Source organism: Staurois parvus, unplaced genomic scaffold, assembly GCF_062004578.1.
Source record: "Staurois parvus isolate SC_StPar_1 unplaced genomic scaffold, SC_StPar_1.0 ptg000090l, whole genome shotgun sequence".
Classification (NCBI taxonomy): Eukaryota; Metazoa; Chordata; class Amphibia; order Anura; family Ranidae; genus Staurois; species Staurois parvus.
Window position 1 is genome coordinate 3,845,685 of NW_028317886.1, and position 20,500 is coordinate 3,866,184.

At 38.5% G+C, this 20,500-nt stretch overlaps 1 protein-coding gene across 1 annotated transcript in view; it reads left to right on the top strand.

Moving 5' to 3' along the window:
• The first annotated feature begins 436 nt into the window (after positions 1-436).
• MARCHF1 (membrane associated ring-CH-type finger 1) overlaps positions 437-20,500 on the top strand; it is a 389,990-nt gene continuing 369,926 nt past the window's right edge. The window contains exon 1 of the mRNA XM_089670364.1: positions 437-1,346. Coding sequence (XP_089526490.1) covers positions 1,248-1,346 — 99 coding nt within the window. The 5' untranslated portion in view covers positions 437-1,247. The remainder of the gene's footprint in view (positions 1,347-20,500) is intronic.

A 20,500-nucleotide genomic window follows, 5' to 3' on the forward strand; every position in this document is an offset into this window, starting at 1 on the left:
TTAACTGAAAAAAAGATCAGCCATGCAGTTTATCATTATTTATTAAAAAAATGATTTTCTTACTCTTTATTTACTTCGGTGCCCCACTGACAACCTCTGGAGAGGTTCACTGTAGTACGCGCTCATCTCCTTAGCTGTGTTTTTGTTTTAATCACTTGCGTTCTATCTCATTAAGCCACCTCTTTATTCTGAATGTCACTGCATCTCTGTGACAGCGTGGCTGGTTCACAAACCAGTATTTTAATCAGCATCAACAGCAGGTAATGTCATAACTGTGACACAAGGCAAAAGTTAATGTCTCTCATTTACATTAAGACAGCTGCCTTAAATGCCATGCTTAGAGAGCTTTCTCACTTGCCAATATTACATGTGATCTGCTGAGTGTATACAGTATGTGTCTATGTTTTTTTTTTTTCCTTTCTTGGGTGCCTGTTGATTTTGCCAGTGCTGCAGCTTCTGATTATGTCTTATACACACACACGCACACACACAAAATACAGCAAGTGGATTCAGCTACAGAACAGCACATTGCTCCTGTCAGTGTGGTATTCCTTTTTACACCTGATTCACTCACCGCTGTTCCTCACTTGAAGGCAGATCCTTTGACCTAAGCAGATTAGACGCATGAACGACACAGCAAGCTATCTGCGCTTTTCAAGGAAGAGATTTGGCTCCAAAATAGGGCACTAAGCTTTTCAGCCTTATGCCTATTTACCTAGTCAGCACGATGCAGTGTCTCTGGGTGCTTACTAGCCTCCTGGGGAATCAGCTGGGAAACAAAAGCAGAAGTGGCAGCCGCTGCAAATGTGGAAGTCTGTGCCATTAGAGAAAGCACTTGCTAATAATGGCCTGCGAGACCCAGGTTTCCTTGGTTTCCATGACAGCTATTAGGTACCATAGAAATTGAATTGCACACTGCTCCTGGGGGAGTGAAAGGGTGTTCGAATGACAGAGCACATTACCTAGAACTTGTCGTGTTCATCGCTTTTTTTTTTTACCCCAAAACTAACTGGATTATGTCTTTTTTTTCTTCTGAAAATTCTCTGTCTTTTGATTTTTTAAAAGACCCGGATCTTTTACATTTCCAGTAATATCTATATTTACCTATTTTTTTTTTTTATTTATTTTTGTGCGTAGAGCTGAGGTGGAAAAATCAAGGATATGAGCTGTTATACAGGTGGGCTTCAAAGGTGGAGTGAATACACAAAGCATCCAATCAGGTGTTGGCTACCTGCACCCCCAACAACATGCCTCTGCAACAGATTTCTGTAGTCCCTGCTCGAGAGACTGCTAGCAATGGGAGAAGTTCAATGGGAAAAATAAAGGAGAAGAACAAAGAAGTTGAGGTAAGTAAGGAGTCATTTTTCTTTAGTACAGATGCTGCACACTGTTCAATACCTGCTTAGAAGTAGGAAAGAAGATGACAGCAGATATTATCATAAGACTAATAATGACAAAGCTTTTATGATTATTCAGCATACAATATATTTATCTCTAGAACGTTCATCATTTAGCCATGCCAAAAATGAATCATTCATTGAGGATGCATGTATTTTCTTTCACCGTGTTTCATCGTACAGTTATAATGAACTATATAATAATGATTGATAATACTATAACTAGAAATTCTAATAAGCATTACTATACCAATCACAACCCTTGCCTTTTTTTTTTCATTGCAGTTCAGATTAATAGAAAACCTTTTTTACTGACCATGATATATTTACTCAAGATGCTTCTCAGTCATAATTCATTTGATCTGTAAGATGTTGTTTGAAATACAGTAAACAGATAGAAAGCAATATGTTACTTCAGGTTTGTTTTCTCCTAGAAATTACAATAATAATTGCTTCTAATGAATAGAGAGCATAAAAGTGTCATGCTTGCTTAATAAAGGAATTCAGAAGATGAATATGATAATGTGTTGTCAGGAGTTGGGGATGTTGTATTACAGTCACTGACAATGGCTATATTTCTAATATTGCTTTATACATGCTTGCATATATTTTAAAGTAAAATAAGTTTTTTTTAATTATTATTTTAATTATAAACTATGCATATGTTGCAATCAGAATTAAAAAAATACAGCTTTATTACATTTTACTAGGAAGTAAACAATAGAAAAAAAAAGAACTATTGGACAATGACAGGTCTATGTGATGGTCTGTACTGCACAGTAACAGCCTCTGAGGCCTGTGCTTATGACTTGTCAGAGGATGCATTTGCTTGTCTTAAGTAAAGGTAATTTTTTTGGATAGTTATATTGAAAGACAGGCATGATGATCTTTTTGTTGATGCCACTAGTGATATAATTAATTTTACCAATGTTGGATTGCAGTAAACCCAGTTATTTGAAAACATTTAATTAAAAAGAGAAAGCATTTGCTATACATACTTTTGAGAGTCTACAGTCACCCCTGTCACCATATGACCGATGAAGGATGTGGCAGTAGATCCAGTTTTACGGGATTCAAGTAGTTTGGTATACATCTTTCAGTCAATTCTGAGGAGAGGGTTCATATTAGCCATGCAACAGATACATGAAAACTGCCTATATAGCGAATCCTCCAGAACAATGTGAAAAGCATAGTAGACCATGGCAAACAATCAGTCTTTATTTAACAGTAGTCAGATCAGTTAACACATGGGTGCGGATCGATTATGGTGTTTATGAGTAATGGAGTTTCCATATATCATTGTTTTCTGCACTATCTTACTAAATAGTTTGACTTGTATATGCCATTTGTTATGTGATCTGGTACCTTCCTATCGTTCTTTGCAATATTAAACACAATGATGTTTAGGCAAAATTCTAAATGTACTTCAGTTGATTTTAAACTCCACTTTAGGCGACAAGTAAAAAAAAAAATTCTAATGTAGTTGGAAAGATTGTAAAGCTCTCTTTAAACTTTAGTGCAGATACTTACCTGCTTGATCCTGTGATAACACTTATTAGATTTCTAAATGTGAATGCTAGGTGTGGGAGCCTTCCTTCTAAAAATCACATGATCAGTCCCAGAGTTATCAAAAGCACTGCAGTTCAATTGGAATCTCTCCAGATGTGCAAGACCTTTGGCAAGCATCCCACTAAAGACAGGCTCATCCCAATAAACCTAAGAACATCACTGAGTTAACCTGAATGTGTTTACCTCAAGCTTTGTGAGGGTTCTGAGAAAAGAGTCAATTGCGTAAGCAGAGAGATAAAATTCAAGTTGCCATGGTTGCATGGAAGCTACGTTTGAATCTTCTGCAAGTTTTAATTGGCTGCAGTGGAAAGGTCACTTCTAATAATACCTAATTACAAAACTGCCTGGGTAGCAAAATGAGAAAAAAAAAAAAATATATATATATATATAGCAAGGTTTTCTTTCAATCATATTGTCTAATGCTGTACCTGATTGGGGCCAGTGAGAATGGTCTACATACATTTAGTACAGGTAGTTTGGTAATTGCCCTCTTGCCTCTTTGCTCGGTGAATGTGCGTACAATAAATTTTGTTTTGGGAAAGGAATATTTAAATACCATTTGCATTTTATCTCCTTTTTATTGGAAAAGTCACAAAATGTATTTGCACAGCAGAAAGTTCTGTAAAAAAATAAAACAGCACAATGGTAAATGTTTGCATACATTAAAAAGTACTTTGCATGATTGGTATTTACATTTTCTGTATGGTGATTTTTGGGAAGGTAGTCTTTGTCATCACAGGGGTAGATTAGTCAACTGTTATGACAACTTTTTGGTGCAGAGTGGTGTGCTAATAAGGAACAGGATACATAAACACCTTCTCTTTGTAAAACATGGGAGGAAAAACCGCAAAAATTACCCACGCCCACTAACATTACTCTGTGAGTTTATTTTCACACCAAAGACATCATATTGATGCCCATGAAGATTAGAAAGCCAACAATATGTAGGGACTACCTTGATTCTGAAGAGAGAATATTCTTCTTCAAATTCCATTTTACACATGTATATTATATTTGTGTAGACATTAATAGTGAATCCATCTAGAAAAATGAATCAGTAAAATGCATTGTTAAAAACAAACAAAATTTTCCATTTTAGTTCTCTTACATAATATTAATAGCAAGGAAATCAACAATGGCACACTTATTGTAAAGTTGTGAGTGCCATTTTATTAGGCTTGTCCTGTATTTCCTTTGTTATACTTTTTGACAAAAGTAGGAAACAACAGATCTCTGAAGAAGACGAGTGGGCCTTCCCCAGTCCTTAGGGAGCTGCAAAGTCTTGCTCAGCTTCAAGTTGTTAAAGATCTAAGGTCCTTCATTGCCAAAACATCCACTTTGAGTGCAGGAGGTTGTTTGTTGTCTGAAGAAGAAGATCATGGTTCCAAAAGAACTTTACCAGCATACAATTAGGAATTATGTATCTATAGATCTCATGAACCTGCTGTTATTGTATGATAGGGAAGTGGTGGAAAAAGACAATGTCTAGCATTTTATTATTACTTTTCTCATATCTCTGTTTCAGCTTGGTCATAAAGGGGTAATGGCTTTTTGTAATAGAAAATGTTTTTTTTCCCAAAACTTTGATGATGAAGTGACATGCCAAATAAATATTGTGTCTCCACATATCTTTGCCATTGTAACAAAACGTGTTATATGTACAGTAAATTCACTAATTACAAAAGAAATCTGTGAACTTATCAAAAAAATGGCTTACAAACTTTGGGCTTACTAATAACATATGCTTTATTAATACTGCTAGTTTTTTGGTACTTTGTAGTTTAGTAACTTTGGAAACCTTTGTTGTTGACCTGATTTCAAGTAGTTATACTAGGGTTAATTAATGTTCCTTGCTTCTAAAAAAAGAAAAGGATGCTAATACAAAAATAGAAGTTTTGTGGGTGTTCATTTTAGAGTGATGCTAACAGTTACATTAAGCTCTTTTGTAACGGGGATTGACCTGGTTAGCCATTTACATCACATCTTGTAAGTACTGAAACTCTGTTATGCAACATCTCATTCTTTAGTTTGTAAAATAGTTTCTCCAAGGAAATGTGTGCAAGTGAGGGCTGTTCAATGACTGTATGTATCAAACTGTGTTATTCTTTATGAATTTGCCATGTCCTTATGACACTACTTTGCTATGTCGTTAAAGTTAATAATGACCACTGGGTGAAACATCATCACTGGTGTTCTCTCTTTGAATTATGTAAGTGGTTATGTAACAAGGTTGCCTTGAAAATAACTGCTTTCCAGTCCTTAGACTCTGATTCAAGGACCCTTGTCTCCTCCTCATTGTGTCAGTGCAAGCGTCACTAAATGTGTTTATAAAAAGACCCTGTTGTCAGACTATTCATTTCAACAACAATCTTCCAATAGGATTGTAGAGGGCTTAGAAAAAAAATGAAAACACTACGTGATTTGCAGGTGTGAAAGTGACGACATGTTTTATGTTGAAAGCAGGAATGATGTAGCATTCTTTTTCTTCCGCTGTATGATGAGACACCTAGCTAACGGGTGGGAAGCCTCACTTTCCTCATTCATTGCGTGCGCTGCTAGTAATAAGGAGTCATGTCAGAGCTTATTGAGCTTAGCTGGTGGCTCTGTGACTAAAGTTGCCAATGTATTTATTTTACAAGTTGCGAAGTACAGTATCTAACAGTATATACAGTTTCCGGGGAAACGCTGTCTGATAAGCATGAGCGCGGTCGATATGTTAAACTGACCGAAAGAGACAAAAGGACATTGCGCAGGATTGTGACCCGTAATAAGAAAACAACTGCTGCAAAAGTGATCACAGAGCTGAATCTCAGTCCCATGAACAAGTCCAGTCACTTTTTCAGCAGTTTTTTTTATTATGGATCACAAGTACACACAATAGAGGGATATGCTTTGTTCTTTCTTCATGTCAGAGGTTTATAACCACTTTAAAGGATAAGTTCACCTTCATACAAACAATAATAAACGCACATTTTTTTGCAGGAAAAATAAAAATGTGCATTTATTATTTCTTGTTGCAGGAGCCTGTAAAGCATTGCACCAGTGATCTACTGATCCCTGGTGTCATGCAGATCTGACAGTATATCTGCTTGCTTGTACAGGATGTATGGGCAAGCAGATATACTGACAGAAAGACTCAATGAACTGCCACAACGATCCACAGCACCGTAGTAGTTCATTGAGAACTACAAGCCGCCAGCCGCTAAGGCTGTCGGGACTTGTAGTTTCTCATTCACAGAACACAGTTAATGAGTGACGCGGCCAGGCAGACAGTGCTCTGAACGGCCACATTTATTAAAATTTGACAACTAGCGAGGGGGGAGAAGCAGGGAGGAGTGGGGACCAGTCTGTTCATAACATGTTACATGTTACACCCTGCATATGGGTGCGGCATGTAACATGTTATGAAAGGTGAACTTATCCTTTAATTCAACATAATTGATGGCCTGTTAAGGGAATGCATATACTGATAATTGAAATGTTATAAATGCCACAGTAAACTTTTCTTAGATGCTTGGTCTCAAGCTCTGTGGTATTGTCTGATTGCAGGTACTGTGGCTCTAAAGTTGCTTTGAAATATGCAACTTTGGTTGTCAGGCATGATATGATTTTATGTATCCAGTGGAGACATTAATATAAGTGACTTTTGGTAGTAGCAAAAACAAAATCCAATCTTGGAGAATACAAATAGTGTAAATATCATTTTGTTCATGGAATCAGTTTGCTTAGAATTTCCATTTAAAGCTTTTAAAACCTCAGCTTCCGTGAAAAACATTTGTTTTTATTTTTTTACAACTGGGGGACAGACAAAAGCAAGAACCAGTCAATTTTCGGTGATGACCATAAACCCCATTTCTTATCACCAGGATAAGAAAGTTGAACAATTCTCCCAATGGAGTATCAGGCAGAAATTAAAACCTGACAGAGATTTCAACTCTTACCCCGTCTATTCAAAACTGAAAAAAAAAATGGTTGGAGTCAGGCTTTAAAGTGTATGCAAAGCTAAAACATTTTTGGAAATTTTGGATGGACTGAAGAGGTGTTAAACCTCTGGCAGGTTTTATTGCTTTCTGGGTCCCCACTAAAGAGACTTACACTCTCTGTTTGTCCTGGTGACCACTGTCTACAGCACAGAAAGTGATAGAGAATACAACATTTTTGAATTGTTATAGAAACAGGAGGTGAGAGGAGATCTTCCAATGGAGAATCCCTATTTCAAATACAATTTTCAAAGGGGGGATTCTCCTCACTTTAGAAAGATTCAAACTTTGTGCTGCTAATGGCCTGATTCCCAAATTTTGGCTTGCCCTTGACCCATTGTGTATGAATGAATGAGTAAATAGAGGGGATAACATTTATAGGATGGAGGAGTTGTGTCATATTGAAGAGGATGAAGTGGAAATTTTTAGGAAAACATGGAGTAAGTAGTTGGTCTTTATAACAACTAAAAGATATTTGGAACTGTTTGGAATATAAGTAAATGAGTACTGGGGGGAGCTTTTAAGGATGGCCCACAGAGAAAAGGGGATAGGAGGAACGGAATACAGATATAGACTGATAATGATGATAAAGGTGGAAATTTGGAAAGTGGCGTGATTTTAGGGAAATGGGGGGGAGAGGGGAGGGATGGGGGGGGTAGGGAAACACGTGTTATGAGGTAACTGGGATACACGGGAGAAGCATATTATTGTTTTTGTCTTTTCTTTTCTCAGACCTGTGTGTATTTGATGCTCTTTTTTTATTAAAAAAAACCTAAGAAAGGATATAATAAAACAAAAAAAAAAAGAAAGATTCAAACTTACTAAAGGAAATTAAGGTAAATCTCCTTGATGTAAAAAAACCCCCAAAATATCTTAGAGGGGTCTTGTTAGAAAGCTGCTGCAGATGTGACTGTGATATTGCCAGTCAAGATGTTGCTGGACACATGACTGAGCCCCTCTTGTTTGTATTGAAAAAGAGATGAAGTCAGAAACAGGAAATTACATCATAACCATGTAGTTTCACTAGGAAGGACAATACATTATACACTACCCCCTAGTGGCAGAACTAGTAATCACAGTATAATACAATATAGGAGAATGGCTGTTGAGCCTATGTCTGTATTATCAGCTTGCTAATTCCCCTTCCTGTCCAATGTTGGAGTAAAACTATTCAGTTTTTTAAAATAGACTGAGCGTGCTTAGCTGAACCAAGCAGCTGCCAAAAGTCTTTTCCCAAGCAGCATAATCTGTAGGGTCTTCTGATGGCATCTCTGATACACCAAGAGCATTAATAGAACAAATAGTTTGCAAAAGGGAAAGAGGTATTTGGCTGTAAAATGGCAAAACCAGTGCTTACAAATTCCAGGATTTGATTTTAACTTCTGGCGTGGTTTCATATTTTACAGCTGACATTAAAAATATACTCCATATGCCTTCCACTGCTACATGGAGGATAAAAGTTAATTCCTGGAGATGTTACCTTATCAGCACAGATTTCTAGTTTCCTGTTGTGGAAGCCTCACAGATCTTGGCAACTATGAGGAATAAATAAAAGTTACATCTCAATTAAAGAAAAACATAAAAAGCATGTCTACATAATGTCTGTAGAGGGACAATACAGCAGTAACTTTAAGCAATGACTACTGAAAAACTGCACCACTGTTGAAGTTGGGAAAACAAAGCACCCTCATGAGCCTGAGTAATGTGTGATCACCAGAGAATACTTATTGATATTATAGACATAAGTTAATGTATACACAATACAGTAAAATTGCATTTTCTATGATTTTGAGATGTTGATAAGCTCTTCTCCTATAAATTACTTAGAATAAATACAATATATTGTAATGATCCAGTTAGTGTCTGGGACAAAAAGACTCTTTTGTAACCTCAACAGACAGTTTGGCATTAGGCTTTACTCATTTGTGTTATCCATATTCCTTAAAGTGGAACTTCACCTCCCTTAATATTTTTCAGTATCCTCTTACCTTTTTTGTTGGGTTATCCGTGTTTTTTTATTCAATATTTTTATTGAAGTGGGCAAAAAACAAGCTGCACATATTGATAAAACCCTGTGCACACAATGAGAATATCAATCAAATGATTTTTTTTTGTATGCTAGTCTCATATCAAAAGTGAAGAGGTTACTAAACTTAGGAAAATTCTTGTATGACAGAATAAACATTTGAAAGTGATGTAATGTAATGTATTTGTATTGTATTTTCAGATGAAAACTACTGATTAAATGATCTGGTATCGTACAAGAAACATTTTTGTGCTTGTCCTTTCTAATAATTTCAGACAAAAGCTGTGTACTAACAACCAGATTATCACATGATCACTTCAAAAGCGGTATACGATAATCAAAAGCTGTATTTTTCGTACTAACAATCAGATTATTGTATGATCGCTTCAAAAGCTGTATTTTTCGTACGATTGTCTAATCGTTTGTACTAGGTATAAGGTTACAATACAGGTGATATTTATCCAACAGTGCATTGATTTAGCAAGTTGACAACTTATAAATTATCAAGGGTGGTTATAATTGTATTTATTATAGCAAAAAACAGAAATAATGTGCATAAAATGGCCTAACATGTTTTATGGCATTTGTAGGTGTTTAAGGAATGAAAAGGAAGGACAAAAGAGTAAGGAGAAAAGAAGGGGGAGGGCACGGGATAGAGGGGGATGTGTAAATTTTCTTGCCAGAGTCAGACCTCTTCTGTTTTATAGATCCACCAGTGTATGGTTAAATCAGGGGTAATTAGGGCACTGCAAGAATAATTTACATCAAGGAGATCAAGCCCAGGGAATGGAGTATTTGGGTCTGTCCCAAAGTTTTAAGGCGTTTGTTGTGATGGAGTTTTATATGAAAGCTCTGTCTTGTGGGAGAAGCCACAGTAAGCTTTCTCAGTCCACTGCCTTCAGGTATACCTATAGTGGAGTCTCAGCAGTGGCATGGTATTTGGTAAGAGATGCCGATTGCGGGTTTGCTAATATTTCTGCTGCAATGTGGCCTAACCAGGATACAGAATATGATTAAAACCTGCTTATTGAACGTATGCTTTAGCGGATGAATATAGTGCCACCACCCATTTTCAAAACTGTGTTCCAAACCACTATTTTTTTAAAACTGTATCTTACTTTTTTTAGCAGCTTTAATCAAGAGCACAATCCTGCATATACTGTCTCCCTCATGAATGCCACTTGGTCTTTAAGGATTAACGGGCAAACACCAGCATATAGCCTGGTGGCTAGAATTTGTGCAAATTTGTTTTAAATCTACGTACAATAACAAAATAGGATAGTCCAATTGGAACCATTAAAGATTCAGAAAGAAAATTGCACTCCTGTCACAGATCATTACAAGCCTCTGTTAGTAACGGGGCTAAAATCTCCATATATTTCTTATAATATGTGACTGCAAACCCATCCGGGCATTTGGTACTATTTAGGAAAGGAAACACCAGCACAACTTCTGCTAAGCAATCATTCGGTTTCTCCAGGGATCCTTAAAAGACTTCTACATAATTGAGAGTTTAATCCGTGAAAGTAGATTGTTCGCTATTGATGGTGAAAAGGAGTCAGTGATGTCATATAGTGTGGAGATGTGATGGGTAAATACCAAGACAATCTTTGCCAGGTTGCTTGTTAAGGTGCTGCTAGAAAGGTAAAGTCAAAAAGACTTTTAGGTAAAAACTAGTTTATGGAGTTGGGTTGCCAAGAGAGTATCTTGCTTATTACCTTCTAAGTAGAATTTATGTTTAGTCCTTCTAAGTTGTTTATCTGCTTGATCTACAAGAATCAAATTGAGACACAGGAAAAATGAGTTTCCAGAAGGCAAACTACATAAGCCTTTAGCGTACGAAAACAACAGAAAGCGATGGCGCATCTTAGGTGTATTGAAACCTTTAACATTAGGGTCAACAAACATAATTTTTTTCATAGTGGTAAGATTAGTGTATATTGTGTGCCAATAGGGCAACTGAAAGACCAGGCCAATAAGCACAGGTGCTGGTTAAAGGAGGGTAGAGGAGGGGGCTATAGGTTATCCTCTTTAAACATACTCACATGTCCAGCAAATTCAGCATTGTCCTGTTATAATCAGCCAACCCTCTGCTGCATGTGCAGTCTCACCCTACCATCTTCTTTTCTTACATCATCAGTAATAGTCTTAGAATGTCTCTTGCTGATTCTTGCAGCTGACCCCTGATGATACGGTGGCAGGTCCTTGCCCTGCTTCAGGAGCAGGAATACATATAATTCTCACCTAGGCAAGAATCATGGCAAGGTGGACTGTAATTGTAACTGTAACTTGGACTGTAGAGGGGGAGTATTACAATGATGTAAATAAGCACATTTGTGTAAAGGTCTGCTTTCATTATAGCCTGTTATTTTCTGTATGCAGTTGTGAGTCATTAAATCCTGAGACTACATTACAGCTTGAAAGGCAAAGACATAATTGTGATGGTGTACTAGTCAAGAGTAGCGAAAAACCAATTTATTAGATAAAGATTACAACTCATGAATACATTTAGACACTTGTTCATGTAGCGGAACTCCCATGAGGGACTGATGATGATGAAAGGTGATTAAAGGAGAAGTACAACCAAAGCTTGTTTGGCTGTACTTCTCCTGGGAATCACAGGAGTGCAGTTTGTTCTGTACTCCTATGACCCATTTTCAGCTGACAGCGGGCTAAAGTCTGCTGTTGGCTGATGCCACTCAGCCAGCCCAGGCTGGGGAAAGATTCTTATCATATCGTCAGGATCCATCCAGAATCCTGGACCAGCACCTGGCTCAGCTTCTCAGCGATCCGCTGAGAGCCTGAGCCAGCCAGCCACTCCCACCCCATCCATAGCCCAGTGCTCAAGTAAGCACGGGGGGGGGGGGGGTCAAAGCAGAGAGCCGTGACTGACTGAGTACTGAGAACTGAGCAATCAGCAATGTGTGATCGCTCAGTTCTCATTCATAGAGCTGGAGGGGATAGGTGCAGCATCAGACTGATGCTGTATTCACGTAGGTAAGTATAATTTAAAAAAACCCCACAAAACTTCTCTTTTGAAGTACAATCACACATATGATGTTGATGATCTGAGTTCTTCTCCTAACTGTACAGAGGCTGTCAGCACAAACGTCAAAAAAACTCCATGCACACTGACCCAGTGAACAGTCTAGGGTATGTCTTTTCAAGTTTTATTCTTTAAACAGAGGAGGGGTGTAGGTCATAAGATACTAAGAGGACACTTACTTCGTTGTTCTGAGGATAGCACTCCTTGACCACTGAGACTGGAAGGGAAAGGCCAGATTAGGGGTCTGTGCACAATTTGAATCCCATCAAACTACAATGGCTCTTATCTCCTTGCAGCACCAAATATCAATTGGATCAGCAAACAGTCTTTTACTCATGAGGCCAAGCAATGGCTTCTAGTGAGGTGGTAGTAGACTGGATACTTAAAGGTGAAGTCTCAGAGGTGTTTCTTTAGGCCAAGTGATGCCTTCTAGTGAGGTAGTAGTAGACTGAATTCTTAAAGGTGAAGTCTCAGTGGTGTTTATGTAGTTGCAAGTAGGGCTCCTAGGTTCTGCCACAGCCAAAACCCTGGTGAACAGCAATTGAACTAGCACCATGGAAACTTTCCCACCTAATGAATTCTCAGTCCTCAGCCTAAGGCAAGAGAGCTAGCACATGGTTTTTCCAAATATTTATACTCTTTCCCATTATGCCCCAGTGGCTTGAATTCCCTACTGGGATAACCAAAAGAAAGATGAATGTCCTTAACCTGAAGGTGAGGAGGGTAGGTGACAGTCTGATGGATTGGGGTAGGAGTTCCAGAGGATGGGGGAAGTCCTGGAGAGGTCCTGCATTCGGGTGTGGGATTGATAGAAGTTGGTGCATGAAAGGAAAGTTCCAATCCAGAAACTGTCATTATCCACTCAAATATATCTTACCAGAACATTTGACTGCCCAAAGGATTGGTCAACATGAGCAATATGGTATATCCACTGGTGCAGCAATAGATCCTCAATAGGAATCCGCTCCAGAACAAAAATGTCCAATATTACAGGTTCTAGAAGTACAACCAGATTGAAAAAGTTAGTAAACTTCCTAGGCTTCTGAACACTAATATAACAGGCTCTACATTTCCTACATAGATAATACCCCTTCATATTTTGAAAGAATAAAATTTTTTTTACATTAGGGACTACACTCAATCTTAATGGTGGAACACCTCTAATCAAAATGGCAGGAATTTCTGGTAAAAGTGGATACAACACTTTATAATTTTTTATCACCCCCAAGTGCTTGCGGAGAATGTTTTCCACCGCATAATGTTCGGTGGAGACGTCATCGCGCTCTGGAGGGACAGAGGCCATCTTGTTGGTTTGAAACCTTCTCTTTTTACCATGTTGGCTGATACATTTATTCATGTACGTGTAACCTAAATAAATTTACTGGTTTTAACTTCAATACTACACTATGAGTTGACTTTTTTCCTCCATGTGTTCTTCTACCATTTAATGGAAGTTTCTGCTACTTGGAAGCTCAATGGATTTGGAGAAGTATCTTTTTTGTTCTGGAGAAGATTCCTATTGAGGATCTATTGCTGCACCAGTGTATATGCCATATTGCTCATGTTGACCGACCCTTTGGGTGGTCAAATGTTCTGGTAAGAGGCCAATCTATTTGGGTGGATGGTGACGGTTTCTGGATTGGAACTTTCCTTTCATGCACCATCTTCTATCTATTTGTGAATTTATATGGATGTCATCACATGTTTTGTGTAATAAGATCTATGTGTAATTAGCGCTGCATTTACCTGTACTCCTTCCTCAGTGCAGCTCAGTAATGGTGATCATCTTCCATGACCTCTTGCCGTTACACAGACAGGCACATGGCTGAGTAGTTTTGTTGTGGGGTAGGGAGAGCCTGAAAGATTAGTTCTCCAATAGGTCTGCATTGTTTGTAATTGAGAGTGAACAGCAGTGGGCAGACTTCACAGGTGCTATTCAGACAAATAGTGACTATGAAATCCTCCCACTACAATCCACTGTCAATCAAAAGCAAGGCAGGCCTATTGGAGAACTAGTTTTGCAAAGTTTCATAGCAGGCTCCATCCATGCAACAGGTGCAAAGGCCATGGACTTGAGCTGTTGAGTGGGCGGAGTCTAATGCTAAACCCTGAGACTAGTTCCCCATCAGGTATGCCTCCTGTGTGATTGATAGTGGACATCAGTGGGTGGATCCCAAACCAGCTATTCAGTCCAATGGAGGTTATGGAATCTGCCATCTGCTATCAGTCACATGAAATGACCAACCTGATGGGGAACTAGTCTCTCAGCATCCTCGTCACGCTCCACCCACTGATAGTGTTCAGTCAGTGTCATTGTTTGCTAGGACATTAGCTGCCTGCATCCTAGCAACCAATGAAGTACATACAAAACACATTAATAGAGTTAAAAGGTTAAAATAACTCCTCTCCAGGTAACTTTTTTGTACATCAACTGAGTTTCCCTGGGCACGATCTGTCACCTGTTGTGTACACCAGACACAGCCGATCACTGTACCATCCCTCTTCCGGTACCATGTGATCACCGTGACCAATCACAGCAGGTCACATGACAATTGTAAACAATGAATGGCTTCCTTTCATGCCATTCATTGTGCAAAATTGTGGTGCTAGCTGGGATTGGTCACAGTGCTCACATGGTACAGACAGGGCCAATTCTAGCCCATCTGTACCATGTGATTAGCTTTGGCCAATCACATCTAATCACAATAATACTTACTGAATGAATCAATCGATCGTTCACTGCTATAAGTAATCATAATGTTGAAAAAATCCTGATCACTCCCCCCAGAGTAGTACAATGCTACTATGATAACATTGTATTGTTCTGGTCACAGTTAGTTTAAAAAAAATCATAAAATAAAAAGGAAAAAATTTAAGAAAAAAAAAAATCATTATAACGTTTTTTTCTGTACTGTCACTGTCAGTGTCCTTGATCATCGCCACACCCGTTATATGACGATGCTGTACTGCGCTGCTGACAGTATGTAAAAAAAAAAACATTTTTAAATATATATTTTTTTATTTCTTCATTTTCTAAACAATGTTGACAAAAAAAATCACAATTTAAAAAAACTCTCCATGCCTATTACCAAATACCTTGGTCTGTCTGTTTTCCAAAAGGAGTCAATTTGGGGATATTTGAACTGTTCTGACATTTTTGGGCCTCAAGAAATGAGAGATGCCGTCGATACATCAGACCTGATCAATTTTCAGATATATACCATACTTTGTGAACTTTCCTACTGACTAAATAATAAACACTGATTTGGGTTATTTTTTTACCATAGAAATGTAGCAGAATACATTTTGGCCTAAATTTATGAAGAACAATTATTTATTTGCAAAATTTTATAACAGAAACAAAGAAAAATGTTTTTTTTTCCATTTATTTAGCAAAAAATAAAAGAGCAGTGGTTATTAAATACCACCAAAAGAAAATTCTATTTGTGTGAAAAAAATTATAAAACGTTTATTTCAAAACAAAGTTGCATGACTGCGTAATTGTTTTTCAAAGTACTACAGTGCCAAAAGCTGAAGCGTTACAGGACCAATAGGAATGCTCTGAGGGTAGGAGTAGACAGCCTAAGTAAAACTCCCCTACTAGGATCTAAAATTTTGCAAAAACATTTTCTTGCTTTAATGATCCTAACTTGGCTAACAATGTTGTGAATATGTGTAAAAATTCATATACAGTAAAAGATACCGATTCCAATCAATAATAAAAATGTCAATAATTACATAGAAAACTGTCTCATCTAAAATATGCTCCTTATTGTTGTCCTGTGGCAAATTGTTATTGCTGTGGCCATATCGTTATATTATTGTTGTGGTCATGCCATGGCACAAAATCACTAGTGTAACTTGAGTGGTTTGCAGAACTTAGAACTGTGGGGACCAAAGCTCAAAAACTTAAGTAAGGCTCAAGGACTGCTTTTTAAAGAAACCCTAATGCCAAATAAAACATTTGCAGAGTAAAGCACAACAATCAAGTATTTTAAATGCTTATTAACATGTTTTATTCACTCGCAATGTGTCTTTGAACTACTGCAGGAACAGTCAATACCCTTACACAGCCCCTTCCTTGATTGCATAACATGGCCCTCTCCTGTTCTGGAAATGTCTAATTTTCTGGTTCTCAACCTGCGGCCCCTTAGTATATGATGTGCGGCCCTCAGACCTCAGCAGTCTGTAGTGGGAACTTTGATTAGGGTAATAGCATTGATTTCTACTAGGCTGATGTAGCATGTTCCCACTTTCAAATTGGGGACAATTCACTAAAGGTTATCGCATGCGTTATGCCGGTCAGGTGACAACATATTGCATGCAATACTGAAAATGTTAATTCACTATTGCTAGTATGTGGTATTTACCACAAAAAGCAAAACCACTAAATACCACATAAAAGACCTTAAAGTCAATTCGCAGAAAGAAATAAATAAATGCGGTATTTAAGTAGTGGTTGAGGCATGCTGTATGTACTGATTGTCAAGAAGGAGGCAGTTGGCACATCCTTAACAACTGATGAGTCATCATCTGTCAGCAGGTTTCCCTGCTGACAGCTGAATTTATAAAAAAAAATTTGCAGGCAATTCAAAATTAATAAAAAAAAAAACGAGGTGGGGTCCCCCCTATCCATACCATGCCCTTTGGGTCTTGAATAGATTTTCAGGGGAACCCCCATGCCAAAATAAAAAAAATGGCATGGGGTCCCCACCAACATCAATACCAGACCCTTATCTGAGCATGCAGCTTGGCAGGTCAGGAAAGAGGGAGGATGAGCAAGCACCCCCTTTCCTGAACCATACCAGGCCACATGCCCTCAACATGGGTGGGTGCTTTGGGGCAGGGGGTTTCTGCCACCCCCCAAAAGACCTTGTCCCCATGTTGGTGGGAACAAGGGCCTCTTCCCCACAACTCTGACCGGTGGCTGTGGGGGTCTGCGGGTGGGGGCTTATCGGAATCTGGAAGCCTACTTTAACAAGATACCACTTTGTTAATTGTCCCCAAGGTCTTCTGCTGCATATCCCCAGCCAAAAATGTAGCATTTCCCTACTCTCCAACCTCCATTTCCTCTATTAGGTCTGCAGTTTCTGACAGTCAGGAGCCACATTTGAAGCCCCTTTTAAGCTCATAAATTGACAACCACTGGTCTAATTACTCTCTGAGCTGTCCAACTGTTTCAACTCTCCCTTCACCTCGCTACATAACATTTTATTTAGCTGCCTGGGGAGGATTTTTTTGGTCCTGCTGACATCACATTCACAATGGCGGCGCCCAGCAGCTGTCTCAAAGCTTTTGGGTGTCTAAACAGGGGAGGCTTTTAAAGGTAAATAACATGTATAATTGCATTACTACTTGCAGGTATAATCTTATGGGAGGAATAGTGCTGTCCACGCCTTTATTTGGTGACACAAAAGTCAAGAATTTGACCTGCTATGCTTTCCTTACCTTAGGTGGAGGGGTGGAGTGGCCCTACTCCACTTGCTATTCTATTTTCACTCTGCATCTTTACTTAGGGTGGTTGACTAGTACCATGGCCACTACACCAAGTTGTGGACTTGTTTAGAGAATGATCTTCTTTCCCATGATCTCATCTCTTTGCCATGGACGCAACCTGGTCAGAGACCTCCAAGAGAGCTGTTACCCCTTACGGTTCATGCAACATTGCAATATTGCAAGTACAGGATACTTACCTACATTAGGGCTTACTTTCTTCCAGACCGAGTCCTTTGACCCCATAGTTTGGATTGGTTTCCTTCCTTCTCACTGAGTCTAGCTCTAAATTCATTCAATGGCATCGCCAAGACTGTCCTTTCTTGAGCCATACTCTTAATGGTCAGACTCTCATTCCCCTTTCCTAGATACTCTCCTCCTGTCATAGCTCATCATGTGCATGGTTAGGGTATACTCAGTTGAAACATTATTTGAGTACATGATGCTCTATAGACCTCCCGACATAACTTTTTATGGGTTTTGAATCATTACTATTTCATTATTATAGACTTTACCACACACTTTCACAGATATACCAAATCCTGTTGAACGAGTCATACCCAAACCCACCTCCACTCCACTCTAAATGTGAACAAGAGCTACAGGTATCATTGGATGATATGAATTGGGACAAAATACTGACGGTATCATACAAATTGTTGGTATGTTCTCACGCGCATGAACACAATTATAGGATCTTATCTAGGTGGAATTGATGCCTTACCATTTTTAATAAATTTGACCCAACTGTCTCTGCCATCTGCTGGCACTGCCTACAGGAACCTGGCACCATGACCCATATCTGGGGCACATGCCCAAAAATTCTCCCATTTTGGGATAAAATACTACAATTGTTTGACAAATTGGTTGGGAACAAAAACCCAAATATACCTCAGATTACTGTATTGTCTATGTTGCCTGGCACCTGTAAACAAATTAAAAAGAACTAAGTTAGGCACTTTATCACAGTGGCTTGTTCTGTGATAGCCAGATGGTGGCACCAGATTAAAGCTCAATCGCTGGCGGAATGGGCTTGTGAAGTGGACAAGATTGAGTATATGGAAGGAAAGGATTGCATGAGATGAAGATAACTCTGACTCATTCAAAGTTATGTGGACGGTATGGTCTCATTTTGGATACTCATCTGACTTTTTCTCTGATAAGGTCTGAAGGCCCCAACATTGGCGGGCTCCTCCCATGGTCCTCGGCTTATCCTCGGCTGAACTGAACTAAGATGTTTGATATCCCACATGATGCATAAATATTTTATATACATCTTTTGATGTCTAGGGGCTTTTGTAGAACGGAACGTTTTGACATTGTACTTGCGCTCTATGCCTTGTGACAATTGTTATCACTATACTTTCTCCCCCTTGTTTTTTTGGCATTATATTGTAGTTTGCTTGTAATATTTGGGTTGTATGAGTGTTGATTCACTTGTTCAAATAGGTTTTGAATCTGTATTGTAAAGCTGCAATATTTGCTAATACTTAATAAAGAAGATTACACTTAATCTTATGGGAAAATTTTTGTTGAAATAAATTTTTTTTTCCTGTTGCTGTAAATTGTGACATGCCAGGAATGTATTGTGTGTTAGTATTTTATTTGTTACTGATAGGTTTACATTAAGGGACTAGTATCTGTCAAAATCAATGTCCTTACTCCTAATTGTTCCAAGTATATGCTTATAATGCCAGTCTTAGGGCTATACTATAAATATAAATAATGATATCTTCATCACCACTTAATGTAATGGTATTCTTAATGAGTTTTTCACGTTACTTAAAGACATCTAAGGAACCATATGGAGATAAGCAACTGTACTGTGAGATACTATTGGCAGATCTTACCTTTAAGGCTTAACCAGGGAAGAAATATGTTACTGTACCATCTGGTACAGTCCTCTGTGGGATTTTGTAGTAATAACACTTTGGAGGAAACATAAGATCAAAAATAGCTGCACTCTTTTCAGTTTAGAAACATTTTCTTATTACAAGCAAAAAAGACATTTTACTATGATTTATTATATTTTAAATAAACTTGCATGAATTTGATTTGCATGTTGGATCAACAATTGACGTTAAAATTTTATATACAACTTTCCCAGGAAAGCTATGTAGAATCAGGGATGGCATTGGTCGATGATGCGACCAGTTCTCAAGAGTTAGGTTCTGTGCTAGACTCACCGGAGAAAATTTACCAAAACTGGTTCACTCAGAATCTGGTGCAGCTGCGCATGGTAGCCAGTCAACCTCAGCTTGTTCAATTAAGTTTTGGCAATAAAACCTGGACGCTGATTAGTTTCTATGCAGAAGTGTACCTGATTTTTTTCTCTCTAGCTTTAGTAAATAAACCCCAATTCTTATCATTTTCTTTTTGCAGGTAAAAAAATGTGCATTTATTATTTGTTTTACTCTGCAGCCTATAAGGCATTGCACCCGTGATCAGCAGATGGTGCAATTCCAGGCTTCTGCAATCTCTCACAATTCCAGGCTTCTGCAATCTCTCAGTCAGCTGTCTGCCTGTACCATGTATGGGCAGACAGATCCTGAATTGCAGAAAGAATCAATGAACTACAAGAGGGCTCACCAGCAGCCTCATAGTTCATTGAGAACTACAAGCCATTGGCCACAAAACTCTATGAATGAATGATGTGGCCATGTGGGAAGAGCCCTGCAAGGCCACACTGCTTTTCAATTGTGACAAGGTGTAGGGAGTGGATCACCTGTCTCAGGGATCCCTTGTGGATCCACTGTCACAGGGAGGGGGAGGCAGGGGGGAGAGGAGGCAGCAGCCAGAACATGTTACATGTTCCACCCCAAAGGTAGAGGGGAATCAAAGGACAGACGATTTTAACTAGAGTAGCAGCCAGCAGTACAAGAGACAAGTCACATTGGCTGTAAGTAATGACCCGTGTGCATTTTTTGTTTGTATGTTTGACTAAACATAGGCCTTAATCTTTTCTACTGGGGCAAAACAAAATAATGTG